The sequence below is a fragment of the Leguminivora glycinivorella genome, chromosome Z (genome assembly GCF_023078275.1).
Source record: "Leguminivora glycinivorella isolate SPB_JAAS2020 chromosome Z, LegGlyc_1.1, whole genome shotgun sequence".
NCBI lineage: Eukaryota > Metazoa > Arthropoda > Insecta > Lepidoptera > Tortricidae > Leguminivora > Leguminivora glycinivorella.
Genome location: NC_062998.1, coordinates 27,451,142 through 27,477,684, shown reverse-complemented (window position 1 = coordinate 27,477,684; position 26,543 = coordinate 27,451,142). Strand labels below are relative to the sequence as shown.

General features: G+C 35.6%; 2 protein-coding genes across 2 annotated transcripts; both read left to right on the top strand.

The window, feature by feature from the left end:
* Positions 1–10,201: 10,201 nt before the first annotated feature.
* On the top strand, positions 10,202–19,284 carry LOC125240442. The gene is made up of 3 exons (XM_048148335.1): positions 10,202–10,343; positions 10,837–10,979; positions 19,117–19,284. The coding sequence occupies exons 1-3, from the start codon at positions 10,202–10,204 to the stop codon at positions 19,282–19,284; spliced, it is 453 nt and encodes a 150-aa protein (XP_048004292.1).
* Positions 19,285–20,875: 1,591 nt separating this feature from the next.
* Positions 20,876–22,503, top strand: LOC125241746. Its single transcript, XM_048150361.1, has 2 exons — positions 20,876–21,219; positions 21,648–22,503. The coding sequence occupies exons 1-2, from the start codon at positions 20,891–20,893 to the stop codon at positions 21,802–21,804; spliced, it is 486 nt and encodes a 161-aa protein (XP_048006318.1). The 5' UTR covers positions 20,876–20,890; the 3' UTR covers positions 21,805–22,503.
* The last annotated feature ends 4,040 nt before the right edge of the window (positions 22,504–26,543 follow it).

The window sequence follows — 26,543 nt, the reverse complement described above, 5'->3', positions numbered from 1 at the left end:
ACCGCACAATTATTATTATTATTTTAATACAAAAATATTTTGACTTTTTTTCCTGTAAATGAGGGTAAGAATATGCAATTATTTGTCAAATTGAATAGTTGTAGATCAACACTTGAAAACTCGTGTCTCAAGGGAAAGGGAAGTTCTCATTATTTAATATGTTCTTAATTTAAGGAAATGTTTGCCATACCCTACCAGGGTCCATGAGGAACTATCTATTATTTTGTAACAACTTGTATTTACTTACCATGGTGCAATAATCGATTATTATTATGATTATGATTAAGTAATTGAGTACCTACCACAGATGTACCTACCTACATATATATGGTTTTATTTTCAACTCGATACCTCCACCAGTTCTCGAGTTAAAGGGTCGTGACAGGCTGACAGACGGACGAACGGACGGAATACAAATAATCCTTTAAGGGATCAGTTTTTCTTTTTGAGGTACGGAACCGTAAATACAAACCAAAAATCATCTGATACAGCTGTAATTTAGTTGTCATCTGACAAAAAAGTATACTTAATTGTTTTTTTAAACATACGAACATATTTGAAGTGACCGACCCAATAATTACTCTGTTAAGTGGCCGAACAGGGTGCACGTAGCCAAATGCACAAACGCTCACGATAATATCTGTTTCGTAGCTATCGAACTAGGTATCTCTATCGCATTGGCGTGATAAAGCGAAACTGCTTTCTGTCGACGTCGACGATTGCCATTCGGCAACGTCGGCTGCCCACTGCTCCGCGCACGACTTCCAAAAGTATGGAATACCCTATGTTTACCGTGATGGGAAAGACTCTGTTAAGCTGTGTATGCCAGAAAATATAAATATATTATATGTCTGTATTCATGATTTAGACACGCGACAAACTATCTAGCCAAGTCCAAAAGAAGAGAACGTGACGGCGACGCAGCGGCCGAGTTTTATACCGGTACTGGTAATAGACGAACCATTTGGAGCATTTGTAACTAGCAATGCACGGTCGAGAAGTTTCCAAAGTTGCAGAACATTCCTTATGAGAATTTTCAGTAACTTCTGAGAATGTTCTCGAGAACGAGAATTTATCAGAATACTTTAGTAATTTCGTAGTTTATACCATCAATATTCACGATAGCTTAAGTGTAGTCATTATAACATAATTATTTTATTATCTGCACTCCACTTAACTAATAAATGTGTTCGTTATCATTTATCATCCTACCATTGGACTGTAAAATGCGTGTAAATTGAAGTAATTATAGTCATTGTCAATGTTATACAAATAAAGTATTACAACAAACAACTGGTTCCATTGTATATAACATATTTTAGTTTCTAAAATATCAATAACTTAATGTAAAAAAACACATTTCTTTTTGTACACATTATGGTGAGAATTTTTTTTTGTTATATGGAACTTTTTCTGTACTGGCTGATATTTATGACAGACGTTAAAGTAATGATAACTTCAAACCGCTCTTTAATTACTCTATTGTGACATAAGCAATCTTGTAAAATGAAACCCAAGGGAAAAGTTTATGAATATTATTCCACTAAAATTGTAAGAAACAAACATACTTTTAAGTGCAAGTTCTGTAAAAGCATTTACACAAATAGAAACTTACTTACTTTATTTATTTTTACACATAACTTTATTTTTCAAAAATACTCTCGTCTGATCCTGTAGGCCTAGCACATGATTGCCGCGAGATAGATCACACGTCTTCTTCTAAATGTATTAATGACATAAGGACGGATAGTCTATCTCGCCGCGACATATTCTCGCGGTAATCATGTGCTAACCCTGCAGGAATCGTACTGGTACCAATTTAAAAATAATTGACATCCCTTGTACATGTCTAAGACGTGAGTCGTAGGTAAACCACAAGGAAAAGTATGCCCTCCAATACTCATAATTTTTTTCATACTGTACAGTTAGTAGTCCGGTCTGGCGCAGTCGGTAGTGACCCTGCCTGCTAAGCCCCGGTCCTGCGTTCGAATCCCGGGATAAGGGCATTTATTTGTGTGATGGACACAGATATTTGTTCCTGAGTCATGGATGTTTTCTATGTAGTATAAGTATGTATCTATATGTATAAGTATGTACCTATATCGTCGCCTAGCCAAAGACATTTCTAGGATATCATAATTTCTTCGTATACAAAATGTCCAATTGTTAAATTGACCAATTGTACAAAATTACCACAATATCAACTTGACTAGAATATTCATACACCCTGTTTTTATTGAATTCCGTTAACTTTAAGATAAGATTTATTACATAAAATAATTAATTTCTCTAAGAAACTAGCGACCCTTGCGGATATAAAGATAAAAAAAAAGATTGTTGATGTTATTTGTTTTGACATGTGCCGTCAATCACTTGACACTAACTTGAATGTTATTCTTAAGGGTCTCTCACACTAATTTCATTTATTATTTATGAAACTGATGATTATTTTTTTCGAGATAACTAAAAGTGATATACAGGTTCTGCCGTCTCAAAGCTCTTTAAGCTCTTTATTAAAACTAAATTCAATACATGTCATACATAGGACACACTCAGTAAGAAACAGCTGATTATCCTGAATAATCAGCTGTCTTAATAAATTAAACAATTTTCTCATGTTTATTAATGTTCAATAGTTTTTGTGTTACAAATAGTAATGCAGAAATTGCAGAACATTCCCAAAAAGCGGAAACATTCTCGAGAATGTTCGCAGAACATTCCTGCATCATGAAACTTATTGTTGAAAGTACAAGGGAACACTTACAAGGGAATATACTTGAAATAAAGTTTTAATTGGCATAATATAAAACTACATGTTATTACACATATATTATTTGTCTATAACAGTTAGCTATTTTGTTAATAAGTGATAAGTTACCAATAAGTTGCTTAAATTCTCGCTAACTTCAGGGAACATTTCGACTTTCAGACTTCATAGTTTTAGTCCTAACTTTTTTAAACTAGGTACCAAACTATTATTTCTTCATGCCTGTCTTTGGTCATGTCAAATTGACGTTTTGTTTTGTGATTTTATGATGAGGTATTTAGACAATCGGTTGTCATTAATAATAAATAATACGGTTATTAATAAAAATTAGAAAAAACACGACAGTTCGAAAAGTAAGTAGATCTTGACAACTTTGCTGCTGAAAAAAGAACCATACTTGCTTTAAGCATACTTCGTAACTCATGTCCCTTTAGTCGTGTTTTAATTTATCGCCACTCGTTTCAAACTTCCTCTTTTTCACACTAGTATCGTAATGTGCTTAATTATCTACTCCGCATTATTATCCGTAAATAATAAAATAGCTGACCAATGTACAATGGATTTTTCCCTTCACTAGCTCGGAAACACGTGTTTTGTCCTTTAATACCAGCGGGTAAAAAAGCATTTTATCCACTAGTGGGTAAAGTAATTTGACCTTGAATGAAGTCAAATTAACTGTTTTAAAATTGATAAAAGTAGGTGAATCTAGTAATAAAGATGATTTACCACCTGTGGAACTACTGGAAGCAGTGATAAACGCATTTTTTGCGTTGTAGTTTCCTCGCTATAGTGAGGGGAAAAGTTTTGTGTTACACTCGAGTGCAAATGTATTTTACTTCTCGTGTGTTAAAAAACTCGCAAGTTCAGGATTCTATTCTCGAACCACTCGCTTTGCTCGTGGTTCAACTATAGAATCCTTTCACTTGCTCGTTTTTCAATTCCACACTCGGCGTTAAAATACAACTTTGCCCCCTTGTATAACAAATAACTATTCATACAATGTAATAATAACACAGTCTTGGGTACAACCAGGGGCTCTGATCATGATGGTCATGGGGCCTTGACATTCGCTGCGGACATCGTGGGGCTTGCCTACGGAGACGGATACGTCATCTTCTATGTGATCTGCGGCCATATTACTATTTAAAGAAGGCTGTCGTAGAGCATGCAACTGTATACAGTTGATTAGGTCTTAAAACAAGGCCTTTTGGGGACCCCCGTTATGTAACAATTCCATAAATTACTACTGTGATTGACCAAAATTGTTTCTAGATAAACCAGATGAACTTGTCACAAGAAGTAGTTTATTTCACAAGGCTGCCAGAGGGAAAAGACACTTTGCGTTCAGATGCAAATACATATACAAATACTACCAAAGTTAAAATGGAAGACAAAGCTACTGAGATCAGTATACATAATGCTAACGAAATAAATCCTCATATGGTGGAATTTATTGTGCAAGAGTTAGGTTAGTTAGTTAATGTTTCCGCTTTTTGGGAATGTTCTGCAATTTCTGCATTACTATTTGTAACACAAACTATTGAACATTAATAAACATGAGAAAATTGTTTAATTTATTAAGACAGCTGATTATTCAGGATAATCAGCTGTTTCTTACTGAGTGTGTCCTATGTATGACATGTATTGAATTTAGTTTTAATAAAATTAAATGTACATTACCTACATTTGGAGCAGGTTAGGTTAAGCAAATGGTTTTTTAAACATAGCTATAATTTATTTACTAAACATAATGGCATCTAACAAAAAACAGGCGTTCATAAAAAATTTAGTGTACTTAAAAATTAGTCGGCGAAGTCGACCCCACAACATAGTTAAATTGAACTCAGCTCCCATTTTCACATACACGTTTTTGGTGAGATAATTACTTTAGGTAGGTACCTAACTAACCAAGCTCGCAATATCCATCCACGTCGTTGATAACCGTAAATACGCGCTTGATTGCGAAGCTAAGCTAGTTTAGTAGCGTAATGAAATTTGAGTTTACCATAAGCCGATCGATTCTATCAACTTGCACGCAAAAGTATCTGCATAACATACCTGAGAGTGATATTATCGTAAATAATTACCTAGAGGACAGCGAACAGATACAACTGCACATGGAAAAAAAACTTTATGTAAGTACTAATATAATTTAATTATCACTCAAACAAAGATATTTCCAAAATCCACGACAGCCAACTTTTTGTAATCAGTAAAATGGAAATGATTTTATAAAGGCTTGATATCATAACGAGTGAGCGTCAGGACCCCTGGACCACTACAGTACATACTAAAATTTAGTACCTATTTGATACTATTTGGTACCTGAGTACATATATTTGGTACCTCCACTGATATCGAAAAATCGAGCGAATAAAGTGGCCAGTCATTCTGACGTCAGGATGTCTGGACCATTTTTGGTTTACATAGTTCTAAACAACACTACTAATTGATATCTTAGTCAATATTTAATACCTATTTGGTACCTGTCAATATATTTTTTTCAAATTTTTTGGCGTACCAGAAAAAAGTTATGACGGAATTTAAAGTTGTGAGCCCAGCCGTGGCGTCTAAGTATGTAGCGCCTGTCAAAAGTATAGAGGCAAATCCGCCTGCCCTCCTGCGCGCGTCAACTTAAATAGGAATTTAGTTTTAGGCACTCGCACATCATCTCTACTGACTAGTTGCATTAATATAGTCGAAATATAAAAGTAATTAGTGTAATTACACTAGTTTTCCATTTTTCTCCTGAGAGACCTAAACACGTGGCAACAGTTGGGCAAATTCTAGGGGGGGAAATAGCATAAACTGTTAATTAACAGCGTCATTGGTAATATTGGTATATAGGATGTATTTTGATGATGTGGACCAGTCTATGGTCCACGAGCTCCGTTATAGGGGTTTCCAGGAGACATCTCCAGGCGGAGAAATTTGTAAATCAGTTTGCCCCTGACAGCCGGTCATTTTTGCGACTGTTCAGCAGCTGTAGAGCTGTATGGCAGATTTGGCGGCATTGTGGTTGTAGGTACTGATAGTAGATGATTGATTTGATGTTTGTATTTATTCTTTATTCATAATTGACACTAATCGATCCAAAAAACAAATGTTACCGAAAGCAGTGGTTTATTTATATGATAAACCCCTATAACGGAGCTCGTGGACCATAGACTGATCCACATCATCAAAATACATCCTATATACCAATATTACCAATGACGCTGTTAATTAACAGTTTATGCTATTTCCCCCCCTAGAATTTGCCCAACTGTTGCCACGTGTTTAGTTCTCTCAGGAGGAAAATGGAAAACTAGTGTAATTACACTAATTACTTTTATATTTCGACTATATTAATGCAACTAGTCAGTAGAGATGATGTGCGAGTGCCTAAAACTAAATTCCTATTTAAGTTGACGCGCGCAGGAGGGCAGGCGGATTTGCCTCTATACTTTTGACAGGCGCTACATACTTCAACGCCACGGCTGGGCTCACAACTTTAAATTCCGTCTTAACTTTTTCTGGTACGCCAAAAAAATTTGAAAAAAATATATTGACAGGTACCAAATAGGTATTAAATATTGGCTAAGATATCAATTAGTAGTGTTGTCTAGAACTATGTAAACCAAAAATGGTCCAGACATCCTGACGTCAGAATGTCTGGCCACTTTATACGCTCGATTTTTCGATATCAGTGGAGGTACCAAATATATGTACTCAGGTACCAAATAGTATCAAATAGGTACTAAATTTTAGTATGTACTAAACATCAAATATCTGTAGTGGTCCAGGGGTCCTGACGCTCACCATAACGATCTGTTTTGTAATGCTTATTTTTCAAAGATTGTGGTATTTTTTCTTTGTCATTCAGTAAATTATACAGGTAGGTACCTACTTTTGCTGTATCACTGATAAGCTGATTGTTATTAGTGGTATTACTATATCTTCTTCTTCTTCAACCTAGCATTTTCCCGGCCTAGCGCCAGGGTCCGCTTTCCTGCTCAGCCTTCTCCACTTTGCCCGGTCTTCCGGTGGTATTACTATATCAATTATAAGAATATTACTATATAAGAATATATCGATTATAAAACGGTGTAAGTTTAGTCTAGATTTTATTAACAACAGTGTAACAGTCGTTTCGTGCTAGTGCTAGATGTATAATTAATTAAGTTCATACACATTTTAATAAAACGGTTATATGTACGAGTAATGTCAGCAAGGTGTTTTTACAGACGGCCCTATTCAATCAATACCTCCGATATGATACTGATTTAATTTTAGTAATGTTTTGGCACAAACAGGTCAGTCGCGTCGTAATATACCTACGCATTTTTTGAACCAGGCCAAAAAACACCGCACTGTTTACACAGTAGCTCCTTAATTGTTGGAAGGTTCTATAACTAGAAAGCATCCAACCGAGCTGAACTTCGCTCCTAGCATGCCATCAATATGTAATTTGGATCTCGGTGGTCATGTTTCTACGTCGACACATCGTTAGTCTGTTGTATCTACGAGGTAGGCGATATCTCTTGACAAAGTTCAAAGTCCTGTAGGAATAACTAAAATATGTTGATCTTGAAATAAATACGAGTACATACAACGTATTTAATTGATTTTACAAATAGGGGATTGATTTTTGAATTTCGAACGCACGTATTCGCCATTCGAATGTCTGTGGAAAACGACGTAATGCTATTTTTGAAAAAGGAACCGCCAGTTATTTTAAAACTAGTGGTAATAACCACTCGTTTTCGATTCTGTTAGTAGAATTTAAATCGCTAGTAGTGGAGATATTATTGAACGAATTTCACGAAATCGAATGTCCGAGATTCAAAAATCGGCCCCTAGATACTAATTAGGGATATCTAAGCAATCGCATAATTTACATTAACTGATTGTGATTAGATACAATATCATCCTCCTTGCGTTATCCCGGCATTTGCCACGGCTCATGGGAGCCTGGGGTCCGCTCTGACAACATTAGATACAATATACTTGTATAAAAACTTCAATAGGTAAAACCATAGTTTTTGCAAGTACATATAATAGTAATAGTTTTCATAAGTTACTTATTAGTGATCGGTAACAAGGTTTAATTTTATGGCATTATGGTGGCGTTAAAGTAAAGGAACAAAGACATTAATGCAAAGGTTTTACTTACTTATTAGGTACTTATAACGGAGTTATGGTGCACGGAGTCTAGCCGCAGTGAGCACTTATGCCTGATGATGAGTCTCCATATGACTCGACGAAACATATCGCCAATCGCGATATATTATCATTAATACATACGTAAATAGGATAAATATTTGAATTTACTTACTTTATTTGTTTTGTTTCTTGTGTATTACTTGTAAACTATGTGAGGTGTGCAATAAAGAGTATTGTATTGTTTTGTATTACTCTTAGTGCCAGTGAACAGATCCATCTGAAGTTTGGCTCTCCTTCAGGACTCGGTACGATGACTAAAAATCACTGGTAATCTGCTCGAGCCCGGCTATGTTGTACCTAGACCCTCATCAACAGTGCCTTTCTTTATGGAAGTGACGGACAAACGAACAAAGGTCTTTTTTGTTAACTGTCAGCGCAATATACGGTTGTTAAGTAGTATTTTGTTCAAAAGTCTCTTAAGATATCTTATTTATAAACTAAGGCAGTTTAGGTATGTCTAAATGTACCTAACTAAAGTCACATTTTGTCCACTTTTTATTAAAATGACTTTGACTAAAGCATTTAGGGAAACTAACTATAGAAAAACACATGAACCTGATCAAGTATCATTAACACTCTTAAACTTAACTATAACTTAAACTATTCGGATATTTCGGTGACAGAGATCGCTAGCATATCCGCCCACACCACAATTGACCCCAAATCCCACAGACGACTTTCATGATAGGAAAGGAGAAGGTGAAATTCTTAAACCTTGTATGTGGCTTTAAATAGAGATTGTACCAGTATTACCAATTTTGTACGAATAATTATTAGTATTGCAGCGCGAAAGCACTGCCGAATGCAGTTCTGCCAAATTAACTTAAAAACTCCGGTGAGCAATATGGATTTTGGCATTACCAATCGCAAATGCAGTGGAGAGTGATGTCGTTCTGCAGTGAATACAATACAGCAATTATATATAAGCATTTATATATAAATGTAAGTGTTTACGCGATTAAGTCCCGTTTTGTTCTAAAATTATGAGTGCAAATCGTGTTAGATATAAAAATCTTTGTTGACAAAGTCATTGCTCTATCTTCAAAAACAAGTGAGGAAATTGTCGAGATAGCGTTTGTATGGAGAATTCACCCCTCCTGTATCGTCTTAAGATATATAAAAAAAATTATTGATAAACGTTCACTAAAGTTATCAAGCCGATAAAGTATGTTTATCCCTTTACGACGTATTGGTGTGATCGAAAGGGACAAACGAACTTTTCCCCTCACTAGCTCGGAAACACGTGTTTTGTCCTTTAATACCAGCGGGTAAAAACGCATTTTATCCACTAGTGGGTAAAGTAATTTGACCTTGAATAAAGTCAAATTAACTGCTTTAAAATTGATAAAAGTAGGTGAATCTAGTAATAAAGATGATTTACCACCTTTGGAACTACTGGAAGCAGTGATAAACGCATTTTTTGCGTTGTAGTTTCCTCGCTACACTGAAAGAAATAATTAACTGAACTAATTAAGTTATTTCAGAAATAATTGAACTCAAGTTATAGCGAAACAAATTTTAGTAAAATTTACATAACTAATTTTGTGGTGTAATACAATACTAGTCATGTTATTTTGTATTTGATGTGCAGTAATTTAATATTAGGCTGTTATTAACTTAATCAACTTAAACGAAGTAGTAGAGCTGCTGCAACAGAACTGTCTGTTTATAATTAACTTAAATGTATCCTTAATTATTATCAGTACGTTAGACTACGTTTTACCAAACTATGTATTGTTGCTCCAACAAACTGTATATGTTTGCAGACTGTTAAAGTGTTTGATTGATTTTAACCAAATCTAATAGCATACTAATAATTTTACCTTACCTAACTACCAGGTAACAATTTCATTCAAATATTAGACAAACAATTATGTTGTCTTCAATTTACTACTTTATTTATTAGTAATAAATAGTTTTGTAACAAATAAGTGATTTTACTTCTTTGTTACTTACTTAATCAAATGTACGAATTTATGAAAACTATAGTTATAAAGTACGTAATGTTTAGTAAAACAGGTACAAAACTTTTGTTATCTGTAGCACGAGCGATTGTTTATAACGTGAAACGGACCGAAGCAAACCTGTTCATTCCTGTTTGTGTTTCCTTTCTCATCTCGGCAGGCGTCGCAAGTTTGTCAGTCCGGTAATCCGGTTGTTATTAATAAACGTATTCTTAAATTCATGCTCTTTGTGAGAAAACCTTGGAGGCAAGGGCGGGTGCACAATATGAGTGAATTTGAGGAGGCGGCGGCGGCGGAGTTAGCCGGAACCTCCGAGCGTGATGCTTCGTGTGCCAATGTTAGTACCACAACGATGGAGGAGTATCTAAAGTCGTGGGGTCTCCCTATGTACATAGATAAATTTAAAGGTAAGTAACAACATCATTAAATAACATTAATTAATTACATGTAGCGTAAGTAGATATCCACCTAAGGGACCATCCACCTCATGAGACGCACGTGGCGCGTGCCGCGACGCCGCCGCGCCTCCTGGGGGCGCGTCTTACGTCCTTCCTATACAAAATGTACTGAGGAGATGTTTTTTGAATTACATTCAGGCAGCGTGGCGGAGACGGGAGACGTCCGTTGCGCGCCGCAAAACATGCGTCTCATGAGTGTGGATGGTTCCAAATAGTAACAGAATAGTAAACGAGTGGTCTATCACTAGGTTCCTTTCCGTGCCCGCGGCCCCGCGTTTTCAAATCACTGGTAGTTATGTACCTATAATATATAGGTACAATAGAATTTTCCAACAATTTCAACGAATAACAATTGTAACCCATAACTACCAATGTGATCTGAAAATGCGGATCCTTCACCAGTGAACGTTGGTATGCTGACATGTGTATGTTTTAATTTCAGAGCACAGTATCGATATTGACACCTTGCAGTTGTTATCAGGAGAAGACCTTAAAGAACTGGTTCCTGTAATAGGACACAGAGCAAAATTAATTACACAAATAGCCATCTTAAAAGACATAATTACGGATGCATTCTCCAAAAAAGTAAGTATGTACCTATACATACAATTTCTCATCAGGCAGTGCAGGATCAGTACAGTTTTTGGCAGTGGCAGTGGTCGTTCCCCCTTTGGTGATTTTGTGGCTCAGGTCAGATCCACCTATTTGTTACTACAGTAGACTAGAGTTGTAATATTTTTTTAAGTTCGTGTATATAGTTACCTAGCTTGCAGCCTGTTTTCAAAATTGAGGCCCTTAATTGTAAAACCAAAATATTATTTTTATTACATACTTTTCTAAATGATTTGTGAATGTGCATGGGAAAATGTCCCACTATGTCAATTGCCATAAAGCCGCTTTGTCAGTTTATTCATATAAAGATACAAGTAAATCTCGCCTTAATAGTAACTGACAAAGTGGGACGTTTTGCTTAACACACTCACATTTATTCCCTCTACTTAAATATTTCTACAATAAACTCACGTCTGTATTCCCAAACGGGGTAGGCAGAGGACATGAAATTATAAGTTTCAGTGCCACTCTTGGCAATTCCGGGGTGAAAGAAAACTAAATTATGATACAGTGACAGGTTGCCAGTCCATCACCCACATCTCAATGAAACCCATATCCCACAGTCTACTTTTAAGACACCCACGGGAGGAAAGGGGATGGTGAAATTTTCATTTCATTCATTTCTTTATTTCTTGAACAATATAAATTGTTAACTTCTGATTAGCAGAAACGTCTGCAATCGATGCCGTTAGGCTTAGAATAAATTTAAAAGTGGAAAATGTCTGCCTTGGGTGAGACTTGAACTCACGGCCTCTGGATCCATAGCATGGTTAGCGCATCGTAACTGGTGAATATCCAATATGACTTGGAACTCCGGTTGCCGTTTAAGAAGTTTAACACTCTTACGGTAGATGTCGCTACGGGTCCCATTGACCTTAGTAGTCGAAAATTTCGCTGGCTTGGTTGAAGTCTTGGTGGCTCAATTGGCAGAGCGCTGGAGTATCGATCCAGAGGCCGTGAGTTCAAGTCTCACCCAAGGCAGACATTTTCCACTTTTAAATTTAATATAAATTGTGTTAGAAAAACTTACGAGCTAAGAACATGCTTATGATGTAAGTAAAAACTAATCAATGAGTGGACATGTCAGAAAATAAATATAGACTTACCATAACATAATACAATTAGCAATAAAATAGCAAGTAAAAAAAAATGCATATAAACTAACCAATGTCAAATATAACAGAAAAAAAAACTAGAAATATTTAATCACATGTCCATCCAAAAAAACAATACTTAACTAAAAAACAACAATTAACTACGATATTCCATAATGCTAATAAGTCATAATAATAGTCATAATAAATACATGTCAAATTAAATTGGTTCATTATTATACTGGAAGAACTCCTCAACTGAATAAAATCGTTTTTCAAGCAGAAATGACCTCAATTTACTTTTAAATAACAATGGATTTGTGATAGCTTTGAGTTCTGTGGGTAGTTTATTGAAAACTTTAACAGCCTGGTAGCGGGCACAGAATTCGGTGACTTTGAGTTTTGGTGTAAAGGGGCGGCTTAAATTTTTTGTCCTTGTTGCCAGTCTTATCGCCCGAGCCTCCACGGTCTCGCTACTTGCCAGAGATTTTACTAAATTCGTGCATAATATCATAATATAAAGGCATGGTGCTGTTAGAATTTCTAACCTAGTAAAGAATTCTTTACATGAAGTCCACTGAGGTATACGATTCATGATTCTTATGGCCCGTTTTTGAATTATGAAAGCTCTTTTTATATTGTAGCTATACGTTGCCCCCCAGAATTTAATGCTATACCTCAGTTTTGACTCAACCAGGGCGTAATATACAGTTTTTAAATGGTCTATTCCAATCACATCTCTTAAATTCCTTAGAGCAAAGCAGGCAGAACTAATAGTGTTTTCAATTTGATTTAACTCCTGTTTCCAGTTAAGATAAGAATCAATTTCCACCCCTAGAAACCTGACAACCTCAACGAATCGTAGAGTGTCATCATCAAAGTCTAGTTCTAGGGTCTCTTTATTTTTTCGATCACTATTAAACTGTACTATACTTGTTTTTTCCGTATTTAATTTCAAATGATTATCTCTGAACCACTTATGGAAAATCAGGAGAGCTCTTTTAACATTACTTTTAAGTTCAACTTCGTTTGTAGCACTGATAATGGCATTAGTGTCATCAGCAAAGATTACCACGTTTGAATTATTTAGGGAGTTTTGTACGTACTTTATGACGTCATTAATAAATATAATGAAGAGAATAGGACCTAGAATAGATCCTTGTGGGACCCCTCTAGAAATTGTGGTGATTTTTGACTTGAATACTTTGTCTTGTCCTTCGTCTAAGTCTCTGATTTCTACATACTGTTTCCTGCCCTGTAAATAATTTCTAAGTATTTGAAGATTTTTTCTCTTACCCCGTAGTATTCTAACTTTCTTAGAAGAATTGTATGGTCCACCGTATCGAAAGCGGAACTTAAATCTAAGAAGAGACCCGCTACTTTCATTCCATTGTTGAGGCACTGTACTACGTCACTAAGTAAAGTGTCTATTGCATCTCTTGTACCAATATTTCTTTGATATCCGAATTGTCTAGGATTTATTACATTGTGTACATTTAGGTGTGCACTGAGCCTTTTTTTGATCACTTTTTCGAACAATTTCGACATAACCGGCAATAAAGAAATCGGACGGTAGTTTTTTGGATCATTCTTAGCATTTTTTTTATATACCGGGAGTATTTTTGCTACTTTAAGTTGATCGGGGAAGCTACCAAGTTCATAACATTTATTAAAGAAGTATGCTAATGGGCCCGCTAGTAAATCGATATTGTCCTTGTAAATTGTGATTGGCATTTCATCATGACCGCAAGATTTTTTATTTTTCATGGATGAAACAAGGCTTACGATTTCTGTAGGGGTTACGGTCCACCACTTCATATCCTTGTAACTTGTATCTACATTACTCTCTACCATTTCAAGTGCATTACCAAAGTCAACTTCACCGATGTTCTTTCCGTGATCAAACTTGCTCGAAAAAATACATGCTACTTCTCTAGAATCACAGATTACTTTATTATCTACCACTAATTGCATTGACTTTTGATTATTCTTCTTTGTTTTATTTCTACATTTATTCACTAGATTCCAAATACATTTCACAGAATCATGGGATCTGTCTATCTCTGCTTGAACTGCAAGTCTTTTAGCATGTCTCATGATTTTTCTATAGAGCGTTATGTATTTATTTCTATAACTTAATATACTACTGTCACAATCAGATCTACTAACAGAGTTTAGAAATCTTTTCATTTTACTTGATATCTTGATCCCCTGAGTAACCCAGTTTAGTGTTTCCCGCTTTTTGAGTAATATTTTTCTTCTCTTTTTTTTGAAACTTTCTTGGAAAACTCCTTTAAATTTGTCTAAGAATTTATTTACTCCTAGGTCATACCAATTTACTGATATTAGCAATTTTCTGAATGTATCATTATTAGTTTTGTTAAAGATTCTACGTTCTGTAAAAATGTACTCTGGAGGTTCTTTTTTGTTTTCATGTTCGAAGTAAAAATTACCGAAAATCCCTGCATGCCCATCAGCTAAATTATTATGATCAATTTTATAGCAAATAATGTTATCATCTGCAAGATTTGTTATTATGTTGTCAATGCTAGATTCTGAGCCATTCCTCCTAAATGTAGGTAGATCAAACATTAAACTAAATCCATAACATTTCAATAACGTTAAAAATTCATCCCTTTTTTTGTCTGCTACGAGAAGATTAATGTTAAAATCACCACAGATAATACATTTTTTATTTGCATAGTACTCTAACAGTAGTTCTAGTTTTTGCATAAATTCACCCAATTGGTTATCCGTGGGATTTCGATATAGACAAATGATACAAGTATTAGTAAGACAATCTTTAACCCCACATATTTCAAAGTATTCCATCGCGTATAAGTTCTTACACATAGGCAATTCTTCACACTTTCTACCATTCGAAGCTAATATCAACGTGCCCCCTCTTTTTTTATTTATTCTGGCATTAGAAGTAGCTAAGAAATAATTCGACAAGGAAAAAGAAGGCACCGCAGTGCTGCTTAGAAAATGCTCAGTTAAACATATATAGTGTAGAGTTCTTTCCATATCGTTTATGTACAGTTCAAGTTCTTGTCGCTTATTATTAATACCACAGATATTTTGATGAAATACATTTAAATTACTTTGTTTTATTCTTTCTTCCCGTAATGAAGTATTTGGTACTGTGTCTGCGTTTTGATATATTATCTCATCATTTTTGGCTACGAAAATATCAGATTTAGGTACGAAAAAACGATAAGTCTATTCTTTCCTTAGTGTTTACCAACGTAGGTTGACTCGCATAGTTGTCCTGGTTTTGATATGAAGGGTCTGTCAGTTGTGGTCCAATGGCTTGTGACAGCTGATTTGCCTGCTGGACGCGGGCTGATTGCTGTGGTGGGGGGTACGGCGAAGGCCCAGTGCTCCCTGACTGCTGGGGCTGCTCGGACGGCTGAGGCTGGGTCATCGCGGGCTGCTCGGCCTGCCGAGGCAGGTCATGCTGCGGGGGTTGTTCTGGTGGATGTATCGGGGGTTGCATGATTTGTTGGAAGTCAATCACACATTCTTTGCCGTTTATGTATAATCGATTATTACGTATAACTGCATAATTTCCATTTTTACGTGCGTTTCGTAGACATTCTCTCATATGATTCCTATGTTTTAGAGCAGTGCTATCCAATAGTTCGGAGACCGCATAGCCAGTTTTATAAAAGCAAGATGCGTTTTCAAGGACATATTTTTTCATGCGGTAACTAATTAGTTCAACAACAAGCGGGCGGCGCGCCCCTTTGTTGCCGATTCGTTTTGCCGTTTCTATGTAGGGATTAATATTGATACCTAATAATGTTTGAAACATAGCACTTATTCGAGGATAAAGGTCTTCTTCGGTCTCTCTATGATACTCATCGAGTCCATATAAAACAAACTTTTTTTCTTTTTGATTTAATGAAGGAACTGAATTCGTATTGAATCGAGCTTGAAGTTCGTGTAACTGCATTTTTATCGTGTTATGTTCGTTTTGTAGCACCTTCACGAGTCTATTGGTGTCTTCTAATTGTTTTGATAAGGTTTGCTGTTGATTTTCAAGTAGATTATTCCTTAGACCGAAATCATGGGTGACCTTGTCCACTGCCGCTCGTATTTCTGAGTGTATTAAGCATTTCATGTCATTTAAAATGGTTTCGTTATGCTTACTTAATTTCGTATCGAGTAGAACGCTAATTTGTTCGAGCGTTATAGTGTTTACGTTGGATTGCGGTATCATAGGCGGCTGGGCCAAGCTATAGCTAAGTATAGCGTGCCTTGAGTCGTCCTGACTAAGGTCGTTCATTGATATATCTTGTGCCGGCGTTGCATCATATGGTGTTATCATTTCTTTGTCGTTTCGTTATATTTGAGCATGACGAGCAGATCCATCTACGCTCGAGTTCTGTTTTGTTTTCCGTGAAATAGGATATTGTCATGCCTAAACACCCATAATGATAAGTATAGCTACACGCAACACATCTTACTATCTCCGATTTGACAATAGGATCGTTACACCCAAAGCAATTCATCTTTATTTATTTAGAGACAAATATTTGCATTCAATAATTAGTTGAATAGTTGCGTGGGCCTATTTTTACGGCAACGTTTTTATGTTCGTGGGCGGAGCTTAGAATCATACGTAGTCACAGATAACTGGTTATCTCGCTCAGTTGCTGCGCTGTGTTTATTATTGTTTCACTCACTCTTGTACAATGTTCGATCGACGGGATATTGAATTGATTTTTAAAATAAATAGTTTTTATAGGATAAGACACGATTAGTATAGTCCTGGCGATTATGTAGGTCAATGAAATACACCATTAATTCACTATAACAAAGGAAATCAGTCTCACAAGATTCAGCACTTAGATGTCACTTTGTCCGTTCGCTGCCGTGATTTAAAAATAGAGTAATTATTTCACTAATATTCACGGTTCATCCATTGTTTATAATAGAAGTATCACTCAGTTTACTCAATTAACACGTTTTTTCATATTTAAATACTTGAATTAATTTATAATCACTAATTAACGCTGAGGAGATCTGAATAGGTGCTCACTAGCGCCACCTTCGACACCGACTCTCCCTGGCACTACACGGGATACCTACAATACACTTTTTTTTTTTTTAAGTAATTACAGTACTCTACAGGGCGTCCCACAGCGATGCCACATGGAGGGAAAGTAGTACCTTAAATATCATAGATAGCATACTTTGCTGAAAGAAGACTTAATTTTATTTTTAAAACTTAGTAAAATTGCATTCAATTTTTTTTATTTTTACTGTGAGGACTGAGGACTTATATTTTTTTTTACTTTTTACTTTCCTCCGACGACGCGGTAATTTTTTTCCATGCAATTTTTGAATGCATGCAAAAATATGAATGCAATTTTACTAAGTTTTAAAAATACAATGAAGTCTTCTTTCAGCAAAATATGCTATCTATGGTATTTAAGGTACCATGTTACATCGCCGTGGGACGCCCTGTATATACAAATTATAAACGGAAATAGATTAATGTATACATTACTTAATTAACTGTAACTCAGTGGCGGTACAGCCCAAAAGCCGGGCTTGCCCTAACATTTTTAAAACCGCGCGCCAAATTCTCCATAACCTTAAGTGAAGCGCATGGCGACCGACCGCACGGTACAGTACAGACCACAGCATGTTGCAATTTTTTGCCGTGGCGCTAGTGCAGCGCGGAAGGAACGAGACTTGAAGTCTTGTTCGCTCGCACTCTGGCTTGCAACGGGGCTTACTCTTTCATCCTGCTCTTTGAGCGTTTTGCCTACATTCTGCCTAGCAACCAATAATACCAATATATTTGTTGAACGATATTAAGCCGGGCTTTTGGTATGAAGTGAGGCGCGTTAGAGGAACAACTTCAAGTGTATTATTTAGTCGTTTATTTGCGTTAAGTGAATCAAAGAGTATTGTAATATAAATGAAAAAGTGAATGTGCTGACTTCCGGTTGGCACGCCATCTTAGCGGTTTCGTGTTGTGTTAATTTATTTTTGTTTTACTCATTAATATTGTTTAAAGTGTAATATCGATAGCTTATTATGCAGTAAACTAATGTTGTAGTGAGAAGCTGATGAAGAATTAATCTCGAAACGCGTTTAGCCTCTTTTTTGTCGTCAACGGCCGGTAGTCCACGTGCTCTTGTAAAATCTAGCTATCAATTTACAAGCGCTATTTCACCGTACACTGTCGTACTATCCGTACAAAAACTTAACTTCAGGTAAGTTCGTTTAATCTTGTCATTAGCTCATATCACCTGAACACTGGCGAAATAGTCCCAATGGACTGAAGCCATTCAATTTTAAAAACTGAACTGAAGTGAATGTCCTCTTCATCGTTTCCTTATTACTAAGTGCTTAATTCGTTTAAAAAACCAATCGACAATATATGAAGTTGTTCCTTGTGACGGTGATAAATGCGTACTGTAAGAGTGATAAATGTGTACATATTAATCGACGAAGGCAAGGTAAAGTCATTAAATTTTGCCCAAAAACGAGACATTATTTCCGCGCCAAAACCAATGCCTGACTTGTGTATTTCTCAGAAAAGTGAGGCGCATAAGAGAACATTTTGTAGGGCTGTGAGTCCGAAAACTGAAGATTAGTTAGATATTGCGAAAACGTATCTTCCGGATTGCCTTATTTCAAAACCCTAGGCACGCCACTGCTGTAACTGGGTGATTCTAAGTTAAGAGGTAATACGTTGTATGGAGTGACGGCGCGGACTTTTTTTTTGTTTTTTACCTATTCGGTTGGGGGACAGGTCAGGGGAGAGACATTTTTCCTACATTAGAGCTGATTGTGACTAATTTACATAAATTTCTGTAATAATTTTGAGTGTCCATGTAGAAAACATTTAGTTTTATAAAATAAATATGTTATTATGAAGTTTTATCTTGAAAAAATATATTTTATTGTCAGTGCCGTCGAAAGTACCTCTTAACTTAGAATCACCCAACTCTTAAATTTCATGACACCTTGATAGACACATTTTTACTTTTTAGGCGGAGGAGGATGAAAATGACGCCGTGAAAACAATTTATTTAATTGAAAAATCATCATGCTCACTAGAGGCACAGCCAGACGAACAACCACCTACTGAAATAAATGTCCATGGAGAACAGGAAGAGAATTGCGTAAGTAGAGTTATAAAACTCGGAAACTCCTATTAATCATATCATATTTTAATAGTTAATTGTTTTACAAGGAGGCAAAGTTGTTGTTTAACCACACGTGCCAATATCTTGATACCCGGGCAAGCGAAAGATTCCAATATTGAACCGCAAGTGTAGCAAGTGGTTTGAAAAGTGGAATCTTGAGTAATGGCACTGTTTCAAGGCACGAAGGTTAAACAAATAATAGTTATTTGTTATACAAGGGGGCAAAGTTGTATTTTAACGCCGAGTGTGGAATTGAAAAACGAGCAAGTGAAAGGACTCTATAGTTGAACCACGAGCGAAGTGAGTGGTTCGAGAATAGAATCCTGAACTTGCGAGTTTTTTAACACACGAGAAGTAAAATACATTTGCACCCGAGTGTAACACAAAACTTTTCCCCTCACTATAGCGAGGAAACTACAACGCAAAAAATGCGTTTATCACTGCTTCCAGTAGTTCCACAGGTGGTAAATCATCTTTATTACTAGATTCACCTACTTTTATCAATTTTAAAGCAGTTAATTTGACTTTATTCAAGGTCAAATTACTTTACCCACTAGTGGATAAAATGCGTTTTTACCCGCTGGTATTAAAGGACAAAACACGTGTTTCCGAGCTAGTGAGGGGAAAAATTTTTATGAGTGTGTCTGAGTACCCGCTACACAAGCATTCTTGAGCTCACTGCTTAGTTATTTATTTATACGAGCATGTCTTGTAAGTATATATATATGTATATTATGTATAGGGTGGGCCCTGTCACTAAAGCAAAAAATAAAATGTAGCCTATTATACTTTTTAAACTGGCCAATATTTGTTCAGCAACTTTTAACTTAACTAACTTTTATTTTGACTTTTATCACCATTGAAAGTTTTTACTAAGAGGTAATAAATAGTTATTTGTTATACAAGGGTGCAAAGTTGTATTTTAACGCGGAGTGTAGAATTGGAAAAAGAGCAAGTGAAAGGATTGTGTAGTTGAACCACGAGCGAAGCGAGTGGTTCGAAAATCGAATCCTGAACTTGGCGAGTTTTTCAAGACACGAGAAGTAAAACACATTTGCACCCGTGTTTAATACAAAACTTTTCCCCTCACTGTAGCAAGGAAAACACAACGCAAAAAACGCATTTTTCACTGCTTCCAGTAGATTGAAGCTAATATTTATATTGTATGAAATAAAATAAATTGGAGACTTCATAGTTTTTAAAAGTTGCTGAACAAATGTTGGTAATGTTTAAGGAGTACAGCCTTTCGTTACCCACCCTATATGTATACCCGGTAGATTTTTAAGACGTATTCCTGATCACATCTTTTTCTAAATTCGATCTGAAATGTTTCTATTGTTGATATTTAATGTTATGTTTAAAATATAATATTTAATATTTTAACTTACTAAACAATAAAAAATCTTGTTTTAGAGATAACTAACATTGATATTATATTATATTATGTATACACCTATCCTCCTGAGTCCAGAAAGCGATTGGTTTGTTTTTGAAATTAGAACCTTTTGTTACATAATAAAAGTTCAAAATGGATTTCGAAATATGCACAACAATGTATACAAGAGGACTGAGGAGGCTACATATTAAATTGAATGTTTCAGAACAGCGTGAAGAAGTCATGGACCTGGCAGCATTGATGGCGATCCCGTTTCTGATGACTACTTCGAACGTAGGCAAGAGTAAGAATAAAACCAAGCCAAAACGTCTTTGGCGGCCGTCTAAGCAGGAGGTGTTGGAGGGATTTATCATCCATGTGAAATGTGCGGCGCACATAGAAGACACCATCGCACGTAGAGCGGAAAAACTGCGCGAAATGGAATTAACGTTACAGCCGTCTATAGTAATTGTAGGACCTTCTATCAAGGAAATATCAGGCAGGTACATAATTGTAAATAATGTTCGTTACGAAGTGACATCGATCATAAATGCAGTTGATGCGTGTTTTAAATAGTTATTTGTTATACAAGGGGGCAAAGTTGTATTTTAACGCCGAGTGTGGAATTGAAAAACGAGCAAGTGAAAGGATTCTATAGTTGAACCATGAGCGAAGCGAGTGGTTCGAGAATAGAATCCTGAACTTGCGAGTTTTTTAACACACGAGAAGTTAAATACATTTGCACCCGAGTGTAACACAAAACTTTTCCCCTCACTATAGCGAGGAAACTACAACGCAAAAAATGCGTTTATCACTGCTTCCAGTAGTTCCACCGGTGGTAAATCATCTTTATTACTAGATTCACCTACTTTTATCAATTTTAAAGCAGTTAATTTGACTATATTCAAGGTCAAATTACTTTACCCACTAGTGGATAAAATGCGTTTTTACTCGCTGGTATTAAAGGACAAAACACGTGTTTCCGAGCTAGTGAGGGGAAAATAATATTTGTTCTTAACGCACAATATCCTGCGGAGTCTAATAACGTTTGGCAATTTATCCAAACCGCACTTTACCAAATAAAAACAAAATATGACAAAATTTACACGACAGTGAACACACTTATGACAGATTTAAATATTCAACAGGGAGAGTGAGTTAAACTAATTGATTTGTTACCTTTGTACCCAATAATTAGATTACCTAGGTCCTGAAAAAATGCCTAAGTGTTTTTTATGCTTCAAGATTTGTGATTGTATAAAAGAATTATTTAAACATTTTTCCTTAATGCATGGAACACATAATTTTTCATTATATCCTTGTGTAGAAGATGGCTGTAATCGAACTTTTCACTTAAAAAATACTTATAAGAAACATATAACACGCGATCATATTAATATGCAGAGTGATACTTGTAATGCTTCTACTGACCAAATATCAAATATTGTTATCCCTTGCTCGTCAGAAAGACATCGGCCTTCTAATATTGCAAATCCACATCCATCCAATTCAAATAATTATACATTGCCAATGTTTTTATCATCGCTGTATGCAAACCCATTAATACCTAAAACGGCAGTTCAAGATGTAGTAGATGGAATGAACATGTACTTATGCGATACTTTATCCAGTAATTTAGAAAATATTTTTAGAGAAGTAACAACATCCCCAGAACAAGATAAAAAAATTATGTCTTTGAAACAGAAGGTTTTGTCTGCTGTTCAATCTCCTATTAAGTCACTCGATACTGAATATAAACGTCTGGAATATTTAAAAGGAGAAGGAACTTACATACCCCCGAAAGAAATAGTTATCGGGCAAACAATGTGTAGTGTTAAAAAGCGTGGTGTAGTAACATATGCCACCAATGGAATGTAAAGAGCAATTGATTCCTCTTAGACTTGTTTTGCAAAAATATTTTTCACTCGACAATGTTATGGCAGAAACTCTCGATTACGTTAACAATTTATTACTAGACAATAGCCTTATTAGAAACATTATACAGGGGAGCTCTTGGGCAAAAGTTAAAGCGAAATACAAGGATAGGTTAGTATTTCCATTGTTCCTATTTTTTGATGATTACGAAAGCGGGAATGTTCTTGGTAGTCATTCGGGTATCCATAAATTAGGAGCTGTGTATGTATCTGTTGGTTGTATTCCTCCATATCGCGCTTCTACTTTAACAAATATCTTTCTAGCTCTTTTATTTCATTCATCTGATAGAACAACCTTTGGAAACAATGTAATATTTCATCCATTAATAGAAGAACTAAATTTTTTATCTGAACTCGGAGTTGATATAGATGTACCGTGTTTTCATGGTAAGCTTTACTTTTCTTTAGCTCTAATAATTGGCGACAACCTGGGGATTCATTCCATCCTAGGATTTAATGAAACATTTTCATCTAATCACCCTTGTCGAATTTGTAATGTCTCCAAAGAGGAATTGAAAACACAATGTTTCGAAAATGAACAAATATTGCGAAATGCTGAAAACTACAACGAACAATTGCTAAAAAATGCCCTGCTAGCACAGGCCTGAAAGAAAAGTGTGTTTGGTTGACCGTAAATGATTTTAGTTTGTTTGATAACGTAGGTGTAGATATCATGCATGATATTCTGGAAGGTGTAGCTAAATATGTTATGTCTTTTCTCTTGATAAAATATATCCGTGACTTAAAGTATTTCTCATTACATGTTTTAAATTCTAGAATTAATCATTTTGATTATGGTCCTGATGCTGGAAGCAAACCCTGTCTTTTGACTATGGAACATATTTTGAAGGGCAATATTAGACTCTCGGCTTCCGAAATGTTAACTTTTCTTCGATATTTCGGTCTACTAATAGGAGATTTTGTTCCTACTGATGACTGTTATTGGATAATATATATTACTTTGAGGAAAATACTAGATTTGATAATGTCTTATAAGATTGATAAAGGTACTTGTGACCTGTTAAAGGTTTTGATTTCTGAACTAAATGAAATTTATATATCATTATCTGGGGAAAAACTTAAACCTAAATTTCATTTTATGGTTCACTATCCATCAATGTTGTTAAAATTTGGACCACTAGTAAATTTTTGGAGCATGCGGTATGAGGCTAAACATAGGGTATCTAAAATTGCTGCACGTGCGTCTTTTAACCGTCGTAATATAACATTAACACTGGCCAATAAACATCAATTACAATTGAATAATATGTTTTTAAAAGGGACTTTAGATGCGCTTTTCTCTGTAGGTCCGTCTAAACAAATAACGGTACAAAAACGCAAAGAAGTAATACTTCAATTACATTTCAATGAGAATATTTCTCTCAGTTCTGTAAAGTGGGTGAAAGTTAAAGGCACACATTACACGCCCGGAGCAATTCTCGTTCAAAATGTAGGAGATCTAGGTGATTTTACATTTGCGATGATCAAAAATATTTTTATTTATAACAATGATCGCGTCATGTTTGAATGTGTACTTGTAACAACAATTGATTTTGATTTTCACTTGCATTGCTTCGAAGTGGAAATTCCAGAAACTGAATCAAATATATTTGTGTTCCAGGATTCATTGTTATCTTATATTCCAAATCATATTAATTTAGCTTCAAATGGTAAAAGATATGTTACACAAAGAGGGCATTTGTAATAATAATTGTAACTTGGGATGGCTACCACGAATACCCCCGCCCCTTATTAAATATAATGTTTTTTTATATTAATGTTAAGTACGTCTATAGTGGCGAGAATGGAAATGTAATGTAATGATTACCCAGTTCAATCTTTTAATACGTACTTTTGTGAACCTACTCTCTCCTGTGTTGTCGTTGTTAATGATGATAATATTTGTTGTGAACTAACTGGTTACCATTATTAATGTAGTAGTGTTAGTAGTGACAGCACAGATTTTTTTATGTATTACCACTGATAAGTACTGAAGTTATTTTAGGATAGCGGGTGTAAATGGAGATGCGGTATACGTCAGGAGATAGTGCTACAAATGTGAGCCAGAATTAGAACAATGTACTCAAGACGCTACAGGAGGGGTCAATTCTCCATACAAACGCTCTCGACTATTTCCTCCCTAGTTTTTGAAGATACAGCAATTATTTTTTTCAACACAGATTATTATAATTTTTATCTGTGTCGGACAGATTTGTTTTTTTTTGATATTCTTATTTTTAAAAACGCTAGAGCCCATCAAAAATTTCCAAAAATGGCGTTATTGATTATTTTACAGAAATATGTGTTTAAAGGGGTCCGGCTGCGGAGTAATACTCCCCAGCCGGACCACGTCTGTATCCGCTGATGTCACTGACTTCAAGATATAATTTAAATAACTATCAAAAACTGTACCTGTTATAGTATGAATTTTCTGAGATGAACTTTTCGCTTTTGCAGTAATCTGTTAAACAAAGGCATTTCTTTCTATTATTCACGGCGGCCAGCTCCCGTTTCCACAGCACGTGCTAAAGTCTCAGTGTAGTTAAAAAGCAACTATCATGATAGCAATAGGGTTCAAATTTATTAAACAGTTTGCAGTATGCAGGTAACTTGTTTTGAAGATGACAAAACGTGTTATCTCCGAAAGGGCTTTTTATGGATTTGAACCTTATTACTATCATGATAGTTGCGTTTTAACTACACTGAGACTATAGCACGTGCCGTTTAAACGGGAGCTAGCCGCCGTGAATAATACAAACAAAGGCCTTTGTTTAACAGATTACGGCAAAAGCGTAAAGTTCAACTCAGAAAATTCATAGTATATCTTTGAATAAGTTATTTATTATATTTCTATTAAAAGTGGCCTTATAAATTACTTTTCACAGATTTCGATTTTTAGTTATCGCCGTTAGTACGCGAGTAGCCGGACCCCTTTTAAACACATATTTCTGTCCAACTACAGAGGTACATGTAATTTCCGACTAGGTACAAGAGGTTACATCAGGGGTACATTTCATCACCATTGTGATCTGAGCACAATAAAGCGAGGTAGTCCGGCTGCAGAGTATTACGCGTTAATAACACTAGTATATTAAACTAGAATTCCCAAATTGAAAGGAGGGCCCCTTTCCATTTTAGAATTTCGCTCCTGTAGCGTCTTTAGAAAGAAATGATGCTCGCCGCCCTGACGTTAGGTCCGCAGGTACATTTACAGTTCAAGCTAATAGCTGCTACTCAGGGTCAAAGTACTGAGTTAAATACATGTGCTTCATATATTATATTAAGCTCAATCGAATTTAGAGAGTGGTTAGAGACTGATATGGAATTAAATAAGCTTAAATATACATGCCTTGTAAATATTAACCTCGGGCAGTACTTTGACCCTTGGCAGCCATTAGCAAATGCACCTGCGGACCTGCCATCAGGACGGCGGGCGTCATTTCTTTCTAAAATATCTCTGGAATAAATAGAGCACATTGTTTCAATTCTGGCGTCATTTGTTTCTAAAATATGTATGGAGTATACAAAGCACATCCGCAGCTCCATTTGTAAATTGTACATGACTGTATTGGGAACAGATGGGAAGAACGTACCCAGAACAGTTTCCCTTAAGAAGGGTAGAAATAGAACTATAATTGTTTTGACTGAGGATTGTCTTCCCAAGCATCCTCAGTCAAAATAATTAGCTGATACTTTTGGATTATACCTAAATATAGGTAGTAAAAAAAATGTTGTACTGTCATCATTTTATTACATTTCAGAAATACAGCAATTATTGGAATAAAACTGTACCATTCAAAGGAAGAGTTTTACTACGCTACCTACCTAAAATTTGAATATTCGTATCAAGACGCTTTATGTTAATTATTTATGAAAATAATGGAATTTAACTATTGTTGCTTTTAATATAAGTAACACCAATTCAAGTTATAACCCGTCGTAATATGAATATTATCAAATTA

What these genes read in the sequence shown, in the direction of transcription:
- LOC125240442 (XM_048148335.1), top strand. Translation starts at nt 10,202, where the DNA reads ATGAGTGAATTTGAGGAGGCGGCGGCGGCGGAGTTAGCCGGAACCTCC. An exon ending in GTACATAGATAAATTTAAAG is followed by an intron (nt 10,344 to 10,836) that starts GTAAGTAACAAC and finishes TTTTAATTTCAG; the next exon opens with AGCACAGTATCGATATTGAC. An exon ending in CGGATGCATTCTCCAAAAAA is followed by an intron (nt 10,980 to 19,116) that starts GTAAGTATGTAC and finishes TTTACTTTTTAG; the next exon opens with GCGGAGGAGGATGAAAATGA.
- LOC125241746 (XM_048150361.1), top strand. Translation starts at nt 20,891, where the DNA reads ATGGACCTGGCAGCATTGATGGCGATCCCGTTTCTGATGACTACTTCG. An exon ending in GCAGTTGATGCGTGTTTTAA is followed by an intron (nt 21,220 to 21,647) that starts ATAGTTATTTGT and finishes TAGTGAGGGGAA; the next exon opens with AATAATATTTGTTCTTAACG.